We start from the raw sequence: 14,946 nt of genomic DNA on the forward strand, positions 1-14,946 counted from the left end.
CCCCTCCTTAGAGATGTCCCATTTTTTGCAGGGCTTGATTTATAGTAAAGGGAGGCAGCCTCCCTTCTCCTACTCCTTTTATGAAGGAAACAAAAAACGGAACTACGTGCAGTTTTGCCATAAGCCTCCTCCTCCTAGTGTCCACCCACAGGTTAACCACCAGGGAACCTGCCTGCAGCTGATGAAAGCCTGCAGCAGGCCTGCCTGCCCACTTGTCTGCACCCTGGGGTGGCACCAAGTGGGAAGCAGAATTCTGCTGCAAAGGTCATGGGCTGGTGGGTGGATTTACTGATCCGCCCCATGTCCCCTGCTCCAGTTCCCTTTATGGGTAATCATAGATGAATGATTTGGGGCTGTGGTTCCTAGACTAGGAGTGAGGTGATTCATTGGGCTTTCCTAAGGGACCAGTTCTAGCAGCTGGGTGAGGTTTTCTGTGTTACACATGCTGTCATATTCTTGTAACATAGAGCAAGAGGCTAAGCAACAATAGGAATGAAGGCTCTTAGCTAAAGAGGGGAGGAGGTGCGTCTGAGTTTACCTCTGGCCTTGCTCATCCCTGTAACCCTATGATGTAGATAGATACTGTTACTATCTCCACTTCATGGTCTGGGAATTGGAGGCCAAGAGAGGTTGGGTGACTTGCCCCAGGATACACAGCTAGAAAGTGGCGGAGCTTGGATTTGAACTCAAGTCTAACGGATTCAATTGCAGCAGGTATAATGAACTACGGGATTGTGCTACCACCTCTCACGTTCATGGGAAGGCCCAACTAGGTTCCCATAGGACCACTGTTGTAGAAATGGACCCAACACTCCCAGTTCCATCACAGCTGACTGGGGCTTTGCTCTGGGCACTCCTTCTGTAACCTTGGGGGAAGCAAGGGGCATTGAGAACTGGCATTGTCTCTGGGGGAGGAGGCTTTCCAGACAGTATAGTCAGGAAGTTAAGATGACAGCCAACTCAGCCTTCTGGATGACCTGACCAGAGGAGAGACTGATAAATAGAAAGTGGTCATGGAACCATAATTGATGTTCACAGTGAAGATCTGGAGTCATCAAGAAAACAATTTTGGCAGCCTCCATGTGGTGAGCACCTGCCTGCTGTGTGCTAGCCACCTACATATGTGGTGTCTGCAACAACTTCACTAGATCTGCAGGGTATCCTCTAATACAAAGTAGAAGATCTAGGTCAGAGAAAGTAAGTGACCTGCCAAGGTCACAGAGCAAAGTAGTGGAGGGGCTGTGGCTCACACCTAAACCTCCTGTACTTTCCAGTTTCCACAATGGGTCTCAGGAAAAAAAAGGTTTCAGTGATGTTTCATCTCTTTATTCCAGAAGAGAAGGCAGCACATAGTAAATTTTAGAAAGATTATATGCCAATGAGTTTAAATTGGGGCTCTGGGGACTTGAGGGGAGAACTACCAGTTGATAAAAGGTCATTCCTTATGGTCGGTGTTAGCAGGTAAATGAGGCATTACTGGGCTTTAAAAAGGCCCCTGCAAGTGGGCACAGCCCTGGGCTTGGTGGACATGAAGCTTGCTTTATTTGGGGGCAGCCGCCTCCTGGCCTGTCCCTCTGCAGTCAAGCTGCGTGAAGACACACGGGGACCACCCAAAAGCACCAAATGCCAGCATGGAGGAGACATGCCAGGAAAGTTTCTGAAACCTCTTCCTCTGCCCTGAGCCAGGCGCCTAGGGAGGACCTGGACTGGGGACTCAGTTACACATAAAAAGCTCTGCCGGGTGCCTGACTGCTTCCTGGCTTCTGGGGAGATTAGTGGTGGAGGAAGGAGGAGACAGAGCTGAACTTGAGGTCTTTGCTCTTAGGGGGAATTAGTGGAGATAATGTGCTTTTTATTAAAATTTTAAAAATAGTTCTGCCCCAGTGCTGGTCACCAATGCATATTCCCAGGCCCACCCTGATCTTCTTGAGTCAGAATCTTTGCTGAAGGTCCTGGGGATGTGCATTCTATGCCAGTGTCCCTAGAGCAGAACTGCCTCTGGATCTGTTCTCAACCAACCTACCAAGTTCACTGATTCAGCTCCTGCTCTTGCCTTTTATATACATTCTCTCATTATGGTGTCACATCCACTCTAAGAAGCTTTGGTAACAAAAGTGAGGCCTGGAGAGGCTAATCCACTTGCCAGGCACAAAACTTCACAGTCTGGCTCTAGATAGCCACCCTGTCCTATCTTCCTGTCTGTTCACAACTAGATTTTTCCCAGGAATGCCTTCTTGCTTCATCGCTCCACCCTAAGCCTTCCTCCATCTCCATGTGCCTTATGCCCTACTCATTACGTAAGTGTATGTCCTGGGTCCTAGATGATGACATGTGCTGGAGTCCCTGGCACCTGTGTCTTCTGGCCTGTGGGTGCAGGGAGTGGTCCTTGCACCTGGGGCTCAGGATGTGTGCAGTGGGTGAAGCAGCTGTGGGGACATAAGTACTTGAGGCAGAGATGGAAGGACACAAGCATGTTCCCTCGTGGTGTCTTTGGAGGGGGCAGGACTGGATGGAATGGACAGAGAGAACTGGTATGCCCTCCCCTGCCCACATCCCTCTCTGTCCAAATCTCCTCTGCCTTCCAGGGCTGCCTCCATGGAATTCTGGATTCTGCCACATTCTCTTTCACCATGAGCTTCTTGTCTGAAATCCTTTCCTTCATTCCAGTAGTCACTCTTTACCCTTCCTTCACATAACTCCTTTCCATCCTTCAGCTACTTCTTGTTATCCACTCCTTCAGCAGCTTTCCCTAACTGCCAAAGTTTTGATAGCTGCTTCCTTTGGGCTTCCACAGTTCCTCTCCCTGTCCCTCATTCTAGCCCAACACTATCCTAGAGGGCTGTTTATATGCTCCTAACTGAACTGTGAGCTCCCCAAGGGCAAGAGCCATCTCTACTCAATATTGCTTCCCTAGGATCTGGTATTAGAGTATTAGCTCAGTGAAGTTTGTTGTATGAATAAATGCCAATTGGTGGTGACTTTAGAGTCTGTAGACACTGCAAAGTCTCTACTCCACTTTATGAATCTAATTATAATACATCTTGGACTGCTTTTCACAAGCCAGAATCCAAGGAAGCCAGGCTAGAGAAAGGAGGAAGAAACTGAGGTCCAAGTGGTCAGTGACAGGTCTGATTCCGAGCCAGTGCTTTCACTGCAGCTCCCAGCTGCTTTGTTTCTGGTTCTACGACTGGAGCTCCTTGAGGACAGGAACCAAGTCTTGGACATTATTTCCTGGCTTGGCAGGGCAGTTTGCCTATTACCACAAATATTGCCATTTACTGGGTGCTTACAAGGTGCCAAGCCCTTGATATGCATTTTTCCCACAGTTTGCAACTCTCACAATATACACAGGGCAGGAAGGTACAATTATCCCCATTTACAGATGAACAAACCGAGGAAGGTTAAGTAACTGCATATTTATCAATGTTTCTTCTAGTTCCTTTCATAAATTTATCCAGGTCCCACTGCGGCCTCACCAGACTTGTCATCAAACCCACTTTCCAGAGCAAGAAACCGAGGTTCCACGACTACAGCTGATTCCTGTGCCTCCTGGATGCTTGGCCCACAATCCGACTTGAACGAATCGCGCAACAAGCGCCCTCTGCAGGCAGCGACGGTGACGTCTGCGTCACGTTCAGCCCCGCCCCTCGGCGCCGGAAACGCCCGAACGCTCCCTCCGGCCACGGAAGATTATGGAGCGCTCCTCCCAAGGCCCGGGCTCGGAGAAGCCGGGAACGCGACGTTCAGCCCGCACCCGACTTCCCGGCAGCCTTAGTCGCCGCGGCATCGGGTCAGAGGCATCCCCAGGGACCAAGGGAAGGTGGAGGCGGCCTTGGCTGCCGTCGTCTCCTTCGTTGTGAGTAACGTCCCCCCTACGGACGCCGCGGTGCGTCGGGGAGGGCCAGAAGCCCACCCCCAAGCAGAGGAGGCGGGGCTCTGGGAGGGGTTCCTGCTGCAGAAGCTCGTCCCTGGGGGACGGTGCCACAAACGAGGGCACCCGTGCATCTGTGAGCAGCACCCTCCCCCTCCTCAGACCTCAGTTTCTGCACCTGTAAAATGGGGGCTCGGGACACTTCCGTGACTGCAAAAAACGGGATTTCGTCCAGTATTTTCAGAATTCCTGTCACCAGGCAGGCACCGAGAAATCAGAGCTGGGTCAGGCTATCCCGTGTGGCCGCGCAGAGCCCTGGGATCTCCTTCCCTTGCTGCATTAGCAGTCCTGAGACAGAAGAGTCCTAGAGGTTGGGGACTAGCCCCTTCCTGGTGGAGCAGACACCCTGCAGCCTGGGATGGGACAGACATGAGACATGGCCATGCAAGTAACAAGTAATAGTGTTAGCTCAGATTTACTGAGCACTTATTGCGTGCCTGGCTTTACACGAAGCCCATCACATGTGCTACTTCCACTTCGCCACAACCCTGCCTGGGAGGTACTGTACTTGCCATCCCGTTGAATGGAGGAGGTATTTGGGGCCCAGAATCACAGAACAGTAACCAGTCCAAGGTTACCCAGCTAACAGGTGGCTGGAGCAGCGGTCCACAGTCTTACCCACTACACTGTTCTGAAAAATGTTTGATCTGGAAGGCAGGATGGCAGACGGGGAAAATGACAAGGGCCTGCCAGTATTAAGTATGTGTCGGGTGCCGGCCTAAGGGCCAGCATCCTTTATACCGCTGACAGTGACCCTACACTGTAAGTTTCGTTATTTCTACTTCACAGATTAGACTCAGGTCACCTCACGTGTCTCAGGTCACACTATTAAAAAAACTGGGACTTTCGGGTTCATTGATGGTGCATTCTGCCTGCCTGTATATCGCTCCTACCCCACTCTCCTCTGAGCCTCAGTTTCCCCTTCTGTGAAATGGGAGGTTTGGGCCAGAAGACCCTGGACATTGATTGTTTCCTGAGCTCACATTCTTTGACTTTTAGGTAGCATTGACATGATGTCTAGAGTCCTGGGTTTGTTCCCAGTTATCTGCGACTTGGGAATGCCTTGGCCAAGTCCCCTGCATCGCTGAGCCTCAGTTTCCCCTTCATAAGATGTAGAGACTAGACAATCCTAATTGCAGTGGCACCTTCTGGCTTTAATATTTTATGACCGTAGATGAAGAGACAAGTTGAGGTTCAGCAAAACATGCATCTCCTGAGAATTTCTAATGAATGCAAATCTGCCACTTCACTCAGAACGTCCCGGTGCTAGACTTCCAAGGACAGATACTGTACATGGGTGAGGGGGAGCAGACACCTCCAATCAGGAGTAACTTCTGGGGGAGGCTTACTCCTCCAATGGTACAGAGCCCACTGCTGAGGTCAGACCAACCCAAGGCTGAGTGCTAGCATTCCCACTTCCCCTCAGAGCACCTCGAGCAAGCGACCTCTTCTTTCCATGCCTCAGTTTCTGAATCTGTAAAATGGGGTGCTAATAATACCAGCTTCATTTGAGATTTGGTGGAAAACATAAGCAAAAAGACAACCGCTTCTGGCCTAGAAAACCCTCAAAAAACATCTGTCTGCTGCGCCATCCTGGGGCTGGGAGAGTTCCCGAGTTTTGGACCCTGCCACCCTCTGCCCCCTGAGACCAAGGTGGTGTTAGGGGTGAGGGAGGAGACGCAGGGTCCTGCTGAGTCAGCAGGGGACCCAGATAAGAGATATAGGCGGCCCCGTCCCTAATACTGCTAGTGTAGGCTGCCAGGTCTGATGGTGGCTGAAGTAGCACTAACGGGCATTCCTGCACGTCCCTGGCTGGCGGCAGCCCCCGGGGTGGGGCAGAGGCCGTCTGAGGACAAAAGAGGCAGAGGAATGGTGTCAGGACTGCTGCATTGTGTGCCAGGGGCTGCAGCGAGGTGCGGGCTCGCGGTTGAAGATGACACAGCTGACGTGCGTGCTATGCTTCAGGCTTTTATGAAGTGCATTCATATCTCGTGTCCCCAGGACAGGGCTGTGTGACATAGGACAGGATTCTCCACCTGCAGTATAGAGATGCTACTCCTGGCCTGTGAGTGAGCTACAGGGGGCCAGGAGCCCTCAGAACTGTGTGTAGGATTGTGTGAGTGGTTGTCCAAGAGGTGCAGGACCCCAAAATGCCAGAAGTTCTCGATTTAGGAGTCAGAAGAACTGATGTTAGTAAATGGCATAGTGTGACTCTGGGCAGGCAGCTGAACCCCCCCCCCCCCCCCAAACCTTATTCCTTCCTTCCTCTCTTCCATCATCTGTTCAACAAACATTTCTTGAGACCTGTTCCAGGCCCAGGCCTAGGCCTGTACTGGAAATACAGCCACAAAGACAGGAGTCCCACCTCCTCTTACCACGAACAAATAAGGAACCAGTTTTATAAGGGCTGATAGAAGGGCAAGTCCAGGGGCTATGGGAGTCACAAATTGCTGTTCCTGACCCAGTATGTTGGCGGGGGGGGGGCAAGTTGGGGAATCAGGAGGTGAAGCCTGGTTCCGTGTCTATAGCCTCGGGCAGGTCACTAGACTTTCTGAGCGTCAGTTTCCTCCACTTTCCCATACGCTCAATGGCACCACTTTGGGGTGGGGTGAGGATGGAGGAGGTTAAGGGTTCCCCTTTGGAATAGGCCAGTGGGGAGAGAATTGGTGTGGGACTCGAGGATCTGGCCTCAGTCCCCTTTCTACTTGGTCTCACTAGGTCACCCCAAACACCTCCTCAGGGCCTCAGTTTGCTTCCCACACAGAGAGGGAGCCTGGCTGCCCAGTCTTCCACGGGCAAATGCACACGGGCAGTGGGAGCTCCAAGAAAGGTGAGCAATCGGGGAGAAGGTCCCAAAGGAGATGGCATCGCTGAGGCCTGGAGGGTAGCAGAGGTTGTGGGAGAACCACAAGGGTCCCTGGCAGAACCCCCGATGTGATGGAGGAATTTAGGGGTGGGGCCTTGGGTTCAGGTAGAAGGGAGGGGAGGAGCGGGGTGGTCCTTGAGCTCTAGCTTTCACTGACTGGTGGAGTTAATGACAAAGAGCAGGGCCTCTGAGTCAGGTGAGCCTGAGTTTCAAGCCTACCCATCATTGCTTCATGAAATGCCCTTGGTGGGACACCTGTGTGGCTCGGTCGGTTAAGCATCTGGTTTTGGCTCAGGTCATGATCCCATAGTTGGTGAGTTCAAGCCCCTGCTCCGGCTCTGTGTTGACAGTGCAGAGCCTGCTTTGGATCCTCTGTTTCCCTCTCTCTGTGCTCCTCCCCAGCTCTCTCTCTCTTTCTCAAAAATAAATAAGCATTAAAAATTGTTTATAAAGGCCCTCAGTAAGGTTTTCACCTGTCTAAGCCTCAGTTACTGCCATCTGGGAAATGGGGATAAGATAACCCATTCATAAAGTTTTTGGATATTATATGACTCCATTTATGTGAAATGTCCAGAATAGGCAGATGTATAAAGAAGAGAGTAGGTTAATGGTTTCCTTAGAGCTGGAGGGTTGAGGGAATCGAAGGATGATTGTTCAGGAGCATGGGGTTTCTTTTTGTGGGGATGAAAATGTCCTGAAATCGACTGTGGTGGTGGTTGCACGACAATATACTAAAAAGCATTGACTTGTACACTTTAAGTGGCTTAATTGGATGGATGGTGTGTGAATTATATCTCAGTAGACTGTCACAAAAAACCAAAAGGTTGTTGGGAAGATCCGATGAGATGCTACATGCCAGCACATTGTAGGTGCTGTCTGAATGTTAGCTATCACTGGCACTGTTTATTCCCAGTAGCAAGTCCAGCCCTCCCTCAGAGAGGGCTGATAGACTCCAGGAGGAGGGGAAGGAGCCTGACCCACCACCGGCTGGCTAGGGGCCCAAAGCAAGGCGCATAACCTCTCTGAGCCTCAATTTTCTCATCTGTGAAATGGGGTGATTTTCCAGATTTTGGCCACCTCTTGAGACACTGTGAGGTTCAGATCAGACTGAGTTTTGCCAGATACAGACACAAGGTTGGATGCATCCCCACTTAGGCAGAGAAGGGCGGGGAGATTGCATGTTCCCTCTCTCTGCCCGAGGTGGGACTGGCTTCACCCATCCATTCGTCTTGAGTACTGAGTGCAGATTGCATTTAAGGCACTGGGCAAAGGATAGAGCAGGGCTGGCAACAACCAGAGCCCTGAACCTCAGAGGAGCCTGGGTGGAGGGACACGCAAGGGTCTCCCAGGCTAGGATTGATCAAGCCGTCATGTTATCATTCTGGGCCTCAGTTATCTGTGAAAAGGGGAAAAATAGTGTCTCCTGGGTGAAGCTGAACTGAGGCTTACAGTGACTGGCCCAGTGACTACACTTAATACGTGGGAACCATTATTATTAATTGCTATCATTAATATCATGATCAAGTGCCTTTTGTCACCCCATTTCAGCTATCTTGTTACATGGTGAATTGTGTCAGGTCTCCATCTCTCCTGTCCCTGTCCTAGATGATCAAGTCCCCAGGTCAGGGCCTAGATGCCCCTTCCTGGTACTGTCCTTTTCAGACCCAGCCCTGGGGCTTGAAGAAGCTTCTCCTCTGTGCAGCCCCAAGCCCCCTTCTTGCCCCCTTCCTTTAAGACCCTTTTCTCTGGACCTGCAGGTCTGGCCAAGCAGGGAACTGAACCCCTCTCCTTCCACCCAGCTGCAGGGTAAGGTCACCAGGCCGCCCCCTGGGAGGCCTTTCTGGGCATTTTGTTCTCACTGCGGCTGGAGCTGAGCTAGAGCAAGCTGAGCCTGGCTCAGCGTCTCCTCCCACATCCCTCCCTCTGCAGAGCTGTAAGCCAGGCTGGCTGGCGACTCAGCCAGGGCCGCAGCAGCATCTGCAGCATCCCTGTTGCTGTGGTGGATGGAGGGCAGGGATAGAGGGGTGTGCTTTCCCTTGCTGGGTGCTACTCTCCACTCTGGACCTGCACTGCCTGCTTTGCAGCTCCCTCAGAGTGCTCTCCCCCAAAACTGCCTGCTGACAACTCCTTCCCCCTTTTTTCCTGGTTCCCATCTGCAGACAGCATGGTTGTCTCGGGCTACAGCCTGCCAGGCACCTGGGATAATGAGACACGTTGTGTATTGAGAGTAAGGTCAAGGTCCCACCACAGCCCTACCATGAATGGGCTGGGCACCTCAGAGTGGTTCATGGAATCTCTCTGGGTCTGTTTCCCCATTTGTACAGTGTGAATGATCCTGAAAGTGTCGGCACTGACATCCATCCTTCTGATTTCTTTTTAACTCCCCCCGACCCTGAACCTTTTACCTTGAAACTAGGTCTCCTGTGTGACCTCAGCAACCAGGCCAGGCAAACAGGAGAGAGCTAAGATAGGGTGGGTGATGGGGGTGGTGGAGAAGCCAAGCTTTGGAGCCTGCAACCTTGGGCTGGACTCATCTCCACCACCCCCCACCACCCACCCCCGCCCCGGCCAGTCCTCACCTTCCTGAACCTCGTTCTCTTCATCTGTAAAATCAGAAGAGTCAGACCTGAGTTATTGGAGGTGGACCCCTGTGCCAGACACACCGCTAGCAGGTGACAATAAACATGGGTCTCCTTCCCCTTCAAAGTGCAGCTTAGCTCCCCAAATCTGGGCCTCTCCTGTAGAGGTCCCTGCAGATAGTGTCAGGGATGGGGGATGAACTAGCGATGGACATTTTGTGGCTGAGGTGGTTCCCAGGTGGTGCGGGGGACAGGAGCATCAGTGTGCCTCCAGGTGATCTGTGTGATCCCAGCACAAAGTGTGTGTGGTGAGCACAAAGCGGGGAGGCCAGAGCAGACTCCACCCCCGGGGGTCAGCAGAGGGGTCCTGGGACTTGGCACCCTGTTTGCTCATTTGTTCATCCACTCAGCAAATAATTTAGTCTCCTTGAAGGCCACTGCGTGCCTGGGCCTGTGGAGGGCAGAGCAGTACAGGGCTGTGTGCCAGCCCCTGTTCTAAGCACCTTACGTGAATTAACTCACTTTTACCCTCACGACAACAGAATGGGGTAAGCACTGTTTGCCTCGTTTGGCACAGAGAAGTTAAGTACCTTGGCCAAGGTTACATAGCAGATAACTCGTAGACCTGGTGTCTGAAACCAGACAGTCCTCTGAGGTCGGTGACAAAAACATCTCCTCATCTTCCCACTGCCCTCAGTGGGCCTGGCTTCATTTCCTTCCTGCTTGTTCTGGAACAGCCCACTGGGTCTTACACCTCTAGCCCTTGTTCTTACAGCTTCCCCTGCCTGCAGTGTGTTTTCTGACTCTCTTTCTCCTCTGACTGACCAACTCCTAGTCATCCTTCAGTGCTCAGCTGTGGCAACACCTCTTCCAGGAAGGCTTCCTTGGTGCCCTTTCCACCCCTGGCTGGGTTAGGCTCCTTTGCTGGCCTCTCTTCTCTCCCTTTCCCCCATCTCCCACTTATCTCTCTTGTCGCAAGCATCTGTTAATTTATTTTTTTAATGTTTATTTATTTTTGAGAGAGAAGAAGCACAAGCGGGGGGGAAGGGCAGAGAGAGAGGAAGACAGAGGATCCGAAGCAGGCTCTGTGCTGAGAGCAGAGCCCAATTGGGGCTTGAACTCACAAACTGTGAGATTATGACCTGAGCCGAAGTAGGACACTCAACCAGCTGGCCCACCCAGGTGCCCCAAGCATCTGTTAATTTAGGTGCCTTCCCACCAGACTGTGAGCCCCTTGCCCTCAACTTGGCACCCCCTGTGCCTGCCACCATATGTGGTAAGTCTTGATTGTTAATAATCTTGTGAATAGTGGGCAAGTTCTAGTATCTCTGTTTCATAGAGGGAGAAGCTCAGGCACAGAAAGGTGACATGACCTACCCAAGTCACAGTAACAGAGCCGGCATTTGCTGGGATGGCCTCAGTCTCGAGGAAGAGACTTTGGAAGGTGTCAGAGAACTTTGCAGTAGCCCTTACTTGAGGTCTGACAGGCAAATGGCCAATAGTAGTAATAGCAATATTAATAATAATAATAGCAGTCCCACTTAAGAGCTTTTCCTGTGTCTCGGGCATCATGCTAAGCACGGTGTGTGAATACTTTCACTTATGCCTTGCTCTTTCCTTATGAAGTAAGTGCTATGATTAACCCTATTTTAGAGCTGGGGAAATAAAAGCTCAGAGAGGTTAAGTGACATGCTCAAGGTCACACAGCAGTGATTTACCAGAGTTTAAACTTTTTAAATGATTTATTAATGGCTAAAAGCCCAGAGGCCCAAAGGGTAGATGATGAAAAGCCTCCCTATCTTCTGTCCCCAGCCACCCAGCTCCTCCCCTGGAGGCGACTAGGATGATTCACAAATGTCCTTCAGAGCAGATCTGTGTGTTCACAGACAAACCTGGGTTTGTGTTATTCAGAGCCAGGTTTAAACCCACACCTATGAGATTCCCCGTCACCCACAGAGGCTCAGGGCTTGACACAGAGTGCCCACCATGCCCTGGCAGAGATTTGGGTACCCCAAAAGCCTCTGTCCTCTGCCCGAGTTCCCTCTCCCCACTGCCATTGTGCCTCTTCAGCAGTTGGCTGAGGGCCTGCCTCGCTCGACTCAGGCTGCAGCAGAGCCTGGGCACTGGTCCAGGGCCCTGCCCGGCAATGGCAGAAGGGCTGCGGCAAGCCATGGGGGACCCCTTCAACACAGTCTGACGTCCAATTTACTATCCCTCGTGGTAGTCCAGCGTAGGGGAACAGCTCATGCAAAGGCAGGGAGGCGAGAATGAGCACAGGGGTATGGAGGTGCCATGGTCTTTGGGTACAAGGAGACTTGGGTCCGAGTCCCGGCTCCACCCCTTCCTGCTGTGGAACCAGATGGGCCTGCCTCCTTAAGGAGCCTCTGTTCTCTCAGGACACTCATGAGGATTAAGAGACAAAGCACCTGCTTGGGGAATGTAATAGGTCCCCGATAAGTTGGTAGTCGGCTTGTTTTAATTACGAAGGCCTCTGTTCTGAGCTTTTCCAAATTTCTATCTGACCCCTGGAAAGCGGGGATGCAAGATCCTCAGCTCTCCCTTCCTTTCTACATGCCGAAGGAATTGAATGTAAATAAACATTAGGTTGTATTATTATTGTTGTTGTTGGTATTATTATTACTCTTACTTGGTGCCCAGAGAGTGGTGTCCTTGGGTATGTAGACCCCAAGGATCTCACCCCTATCCTACTCCCCGGGTGACACTCTGAGGGGAAGCCCATGGCAGGAGTTTACTGTCTTGGGGGGCAGAGCAGCAGGGGACCTGTGTGTGGAGGTTTGAGTTTTGAAGACCAGGGGAAGGGGGCTAACAGGAAGCTGGCTGGGAGTAAGAGCATAGGGCTGGGAATGGGGTGTCTTGGTCAGTAGCCATGGCCTGCCTGAGCTCCAGTTTCCTGTGTGGAATTGGGGTCATCTGTCCTTTCCCATTAATATCGTGAGATTTGGGATGCTCAGGCAGGGGAATACATGAGAGAATATCTGCCACCTGCAAAGCCAAGGTCACGAGCAGTCAGCCCACAGGCTGATGTGGCCTGTGGAGCAGCTTGGTTCAGCCCCTCCCCCAACCAAGGGTATTAAAAAAATTCATTTGGAAATAATGGTCATGGTTGCACAGCATTGTGAATGTAATTAATGCCACTGAATTGTACACTTAGAAATGGTTAAAATGGTAAATTTTATGTTATATATATTACACTGTGATTAAAAAGTGCAGAAAAAAGAGGATTTGAATCAATTGCTGTTATCACAAAAACAGAGACCACTTTATGGGGGTTAGTAGCGACAATTTTGAAAAGCCAAATAGGAGGCAGTAAGGGGGTGGTTACCCAAACTTGTGACCTGGACACATGGAGGATGGGCTGGCTTTGGAGGGCACAGTGGCTTTGGAGGAGATCCAGGCACTGCACAGAGAGCTGGGAAATACCCTGGCCTCTTCCTACCTGCCAGTCTTTCTTTAATGCCTCCCATTGGCTGAACCTAACCAGAGTCCGTTGGCAGAGGAGCTTGGGAAATGTAGTTTCCCAATGAGCACTTGGGATGCCAAGAAAAGCAGAGAAAGAGCAGGGAATGGGTCTGAGGTCATATAGCAAATGACTGGTACAGTTGTCAATATCTGACAGCTGGGTGATTTAACATAAAAATCTGGATTCATAACTTTTCCCGAAACATCCTTGAGCCCCCTGTCCTGGCAATGACCCTGTAGACAGGGAAAGGAAACGAAAGGAAAGGAAAGGAGAGGAAAGGAGAGGGGAGGGGAGGGGAGGGGAGAGGAGAGGAGAGGAAGACAGGGCATGGGGGTCAGCAAGGCCCACCTCTGCCGAGTCATGCTGGGGCACTGCCTTGGGCAGGCCAGCTGAGGAGTCCTGAAAAGCTTACAGAGTCTCCAGTTTTCTGACCAGCACCTAATGAGGCATGAAGGGACCCCCAAGTCCTTTAGAGCAGGGATAGACGAGAAGCCATGAGGACCCTGAGCCGGGTGGACAGAACAGGCAGGGCCAGGGGAACTGACAGGGCTGGATCAGCCTTTAGAAAGAGCACACCGGGTATCCAGGACTATGGGAATACCCTAGCTCTTGGAGACTCTCTGGTCCTGTGGAGGTTTTGTTTGTTTGCTTTTTGTTTTATTTTTCTTTCTGAGGCTGTCAGGCCCTTTGTTCATACCAAATCTTCCAGGAAAGCCTAACATGTTAACTCATGGCAGAACTATCCTGGAGGAGGAGGTTGGGTGGCCTGAAGTTCTCCTCTGAAAATCCCTGAGGCGATACTCAGGAAGGGTCTCAGACCTGTCCAAGGTCACACATGGCATTTGAGGAGATCTGTGCTTATGCCACAGGCCTCTTGGCTCCCAAGATGCTGAGAACACTGGCTTTGGAGTCACTTGGACTGGAGACAAATCCCCACCGTAGCTCAGTGACCTCAGACAAGGACCCTCACCCCTTGTTAGAAGGGGATGCCAGTATCTCCCTCATAGGATGTGGGGAGGGGAGGAGAGGTTTATGCTTGTCAGGTGCCCACACAGTGCGTGGTTACCTAGGTTATCATGGTTACCAAGGGGCCAGTCCCATGGCTGTTACGATGACACAGGCTGCCCTCCGACCCCCAAGATGGGGAGAACTCCCCAGATTCTTCCTACCTCTCTTCCTGCTCCCTCCCAGGCCACACAGCCAGCAAGAATTTGTCCTCTGCAGGGATGTGCAGGGAGAAAGTCTCCTTTTTTGATGAAACAGCAATGAGGTGATGTCTGGGTTTTTTATATCCCCATTGCTGAACTGGTGCCAGACACAAGAGTACAAGCCAGATTCCATTAGCCACATTTGTCCTATGGACTCCTAGCCCTGTGGGGACCTTCCAGTGGTCCAGTGTGAGACCCAACAACTGGGAAGACATTGGCCAGGGCCAATGAAAGCAGTTACAAGATGTGACACCTCCCCTGGGGACCCAGGCAGGGTCTTAAGAGTCTGCCTCACTCAAGAGCCTTTCCTTTTAGGGGTGCCTGGGTGGCACAGTCGAGTTATGCATCCGACTCTTGGTTTAGGCTCAGGTCATGATCTCACAGTCATTGGGATCAAGCTGTGCTTTGGGCTGGTCACAGAGCCTGGTTGAGAGAATCTCCCCCGCTAGTGTGTGCGAGCTCTTTCTCTCTCTCTCAAAAAAAAAAAAAAAAAGAGTCTTTCCTTAAAAAAAAAAAAAAAGACATGGTTACATTTTTCTTCTTGCCAATGTAAGAAATCCTTTGAGGTGTAGGAGTTACTACTAACCCCATTTTTGAGAATAAAGTGAGGCCTAGATAGGTTAATTACCTTGCTCCGAGGAACCCATTGGTAAGTGTCAAGTCATGGCTTAATCCTGCTAATCTATTGTCAATCAGACTTCAGAAACCTGAGTGCTCATTATCATTCTGCTCAACCAAAGTATCAATGGTCTTGAGAATTTGAGATTGTTGGTGATAATATCATAGGATTATATTTTAAATGGGGGGAAAATCCCTCAAAGTAGCATGCACTTGTTAAAAAAAATATTCAGTTACAAAAATGTCTGAAGTAGATAGTGAAA

At 51.1% G+C, this 14,946-nt stretch overlaps 1 protein-coding gene across 6 annotated transcripts in view; it reads left to right on the forward strand.

Moving 5' to 3' along the window:
- The first annotated feature begins 3,679 nt into the window (after positions 1–3,679).
- Positions 3,680–14,946, forward strand: part of AP1B1 (adaptor related protein complex 1 subunit beta 1) — an 85,745-nt gene continuing 74,478 nt past the window's right edge. For 3 of the 6 annotated variants that reach the window (XM_042911548.1, XM_042911550.1, XM_042911551.1), the window contains exon 1: positions 3,680–3,856. In XM_042911548.1, the coding sequence (XP_042767482.1) occupies positions 3,693–3,856 (164 nt within the window). In that variant the 5' untranslated portion in view covers positions 3,680–3,692. The remainder of the gene's footprint in view (positions 3,857–14,946) is intronic. The other 3 variants (XM_042911552.1, XM_042911555.1, XM_042911554.1) reach the window with 3 other exon arrangements.

This window comes from Panthera leo, chromosome D3, assembly GCF_018350215.1.
Source record: "Panthera leo isolate Ple1 chromosome D3, P.leo_Ple1_pat1.1, whole genome shotgun sequence".
NCBI lineage: Eukaryota > Metazoa > Chordata > Mammalia > Carnivora > Felidae > Panthera > Panthera leo.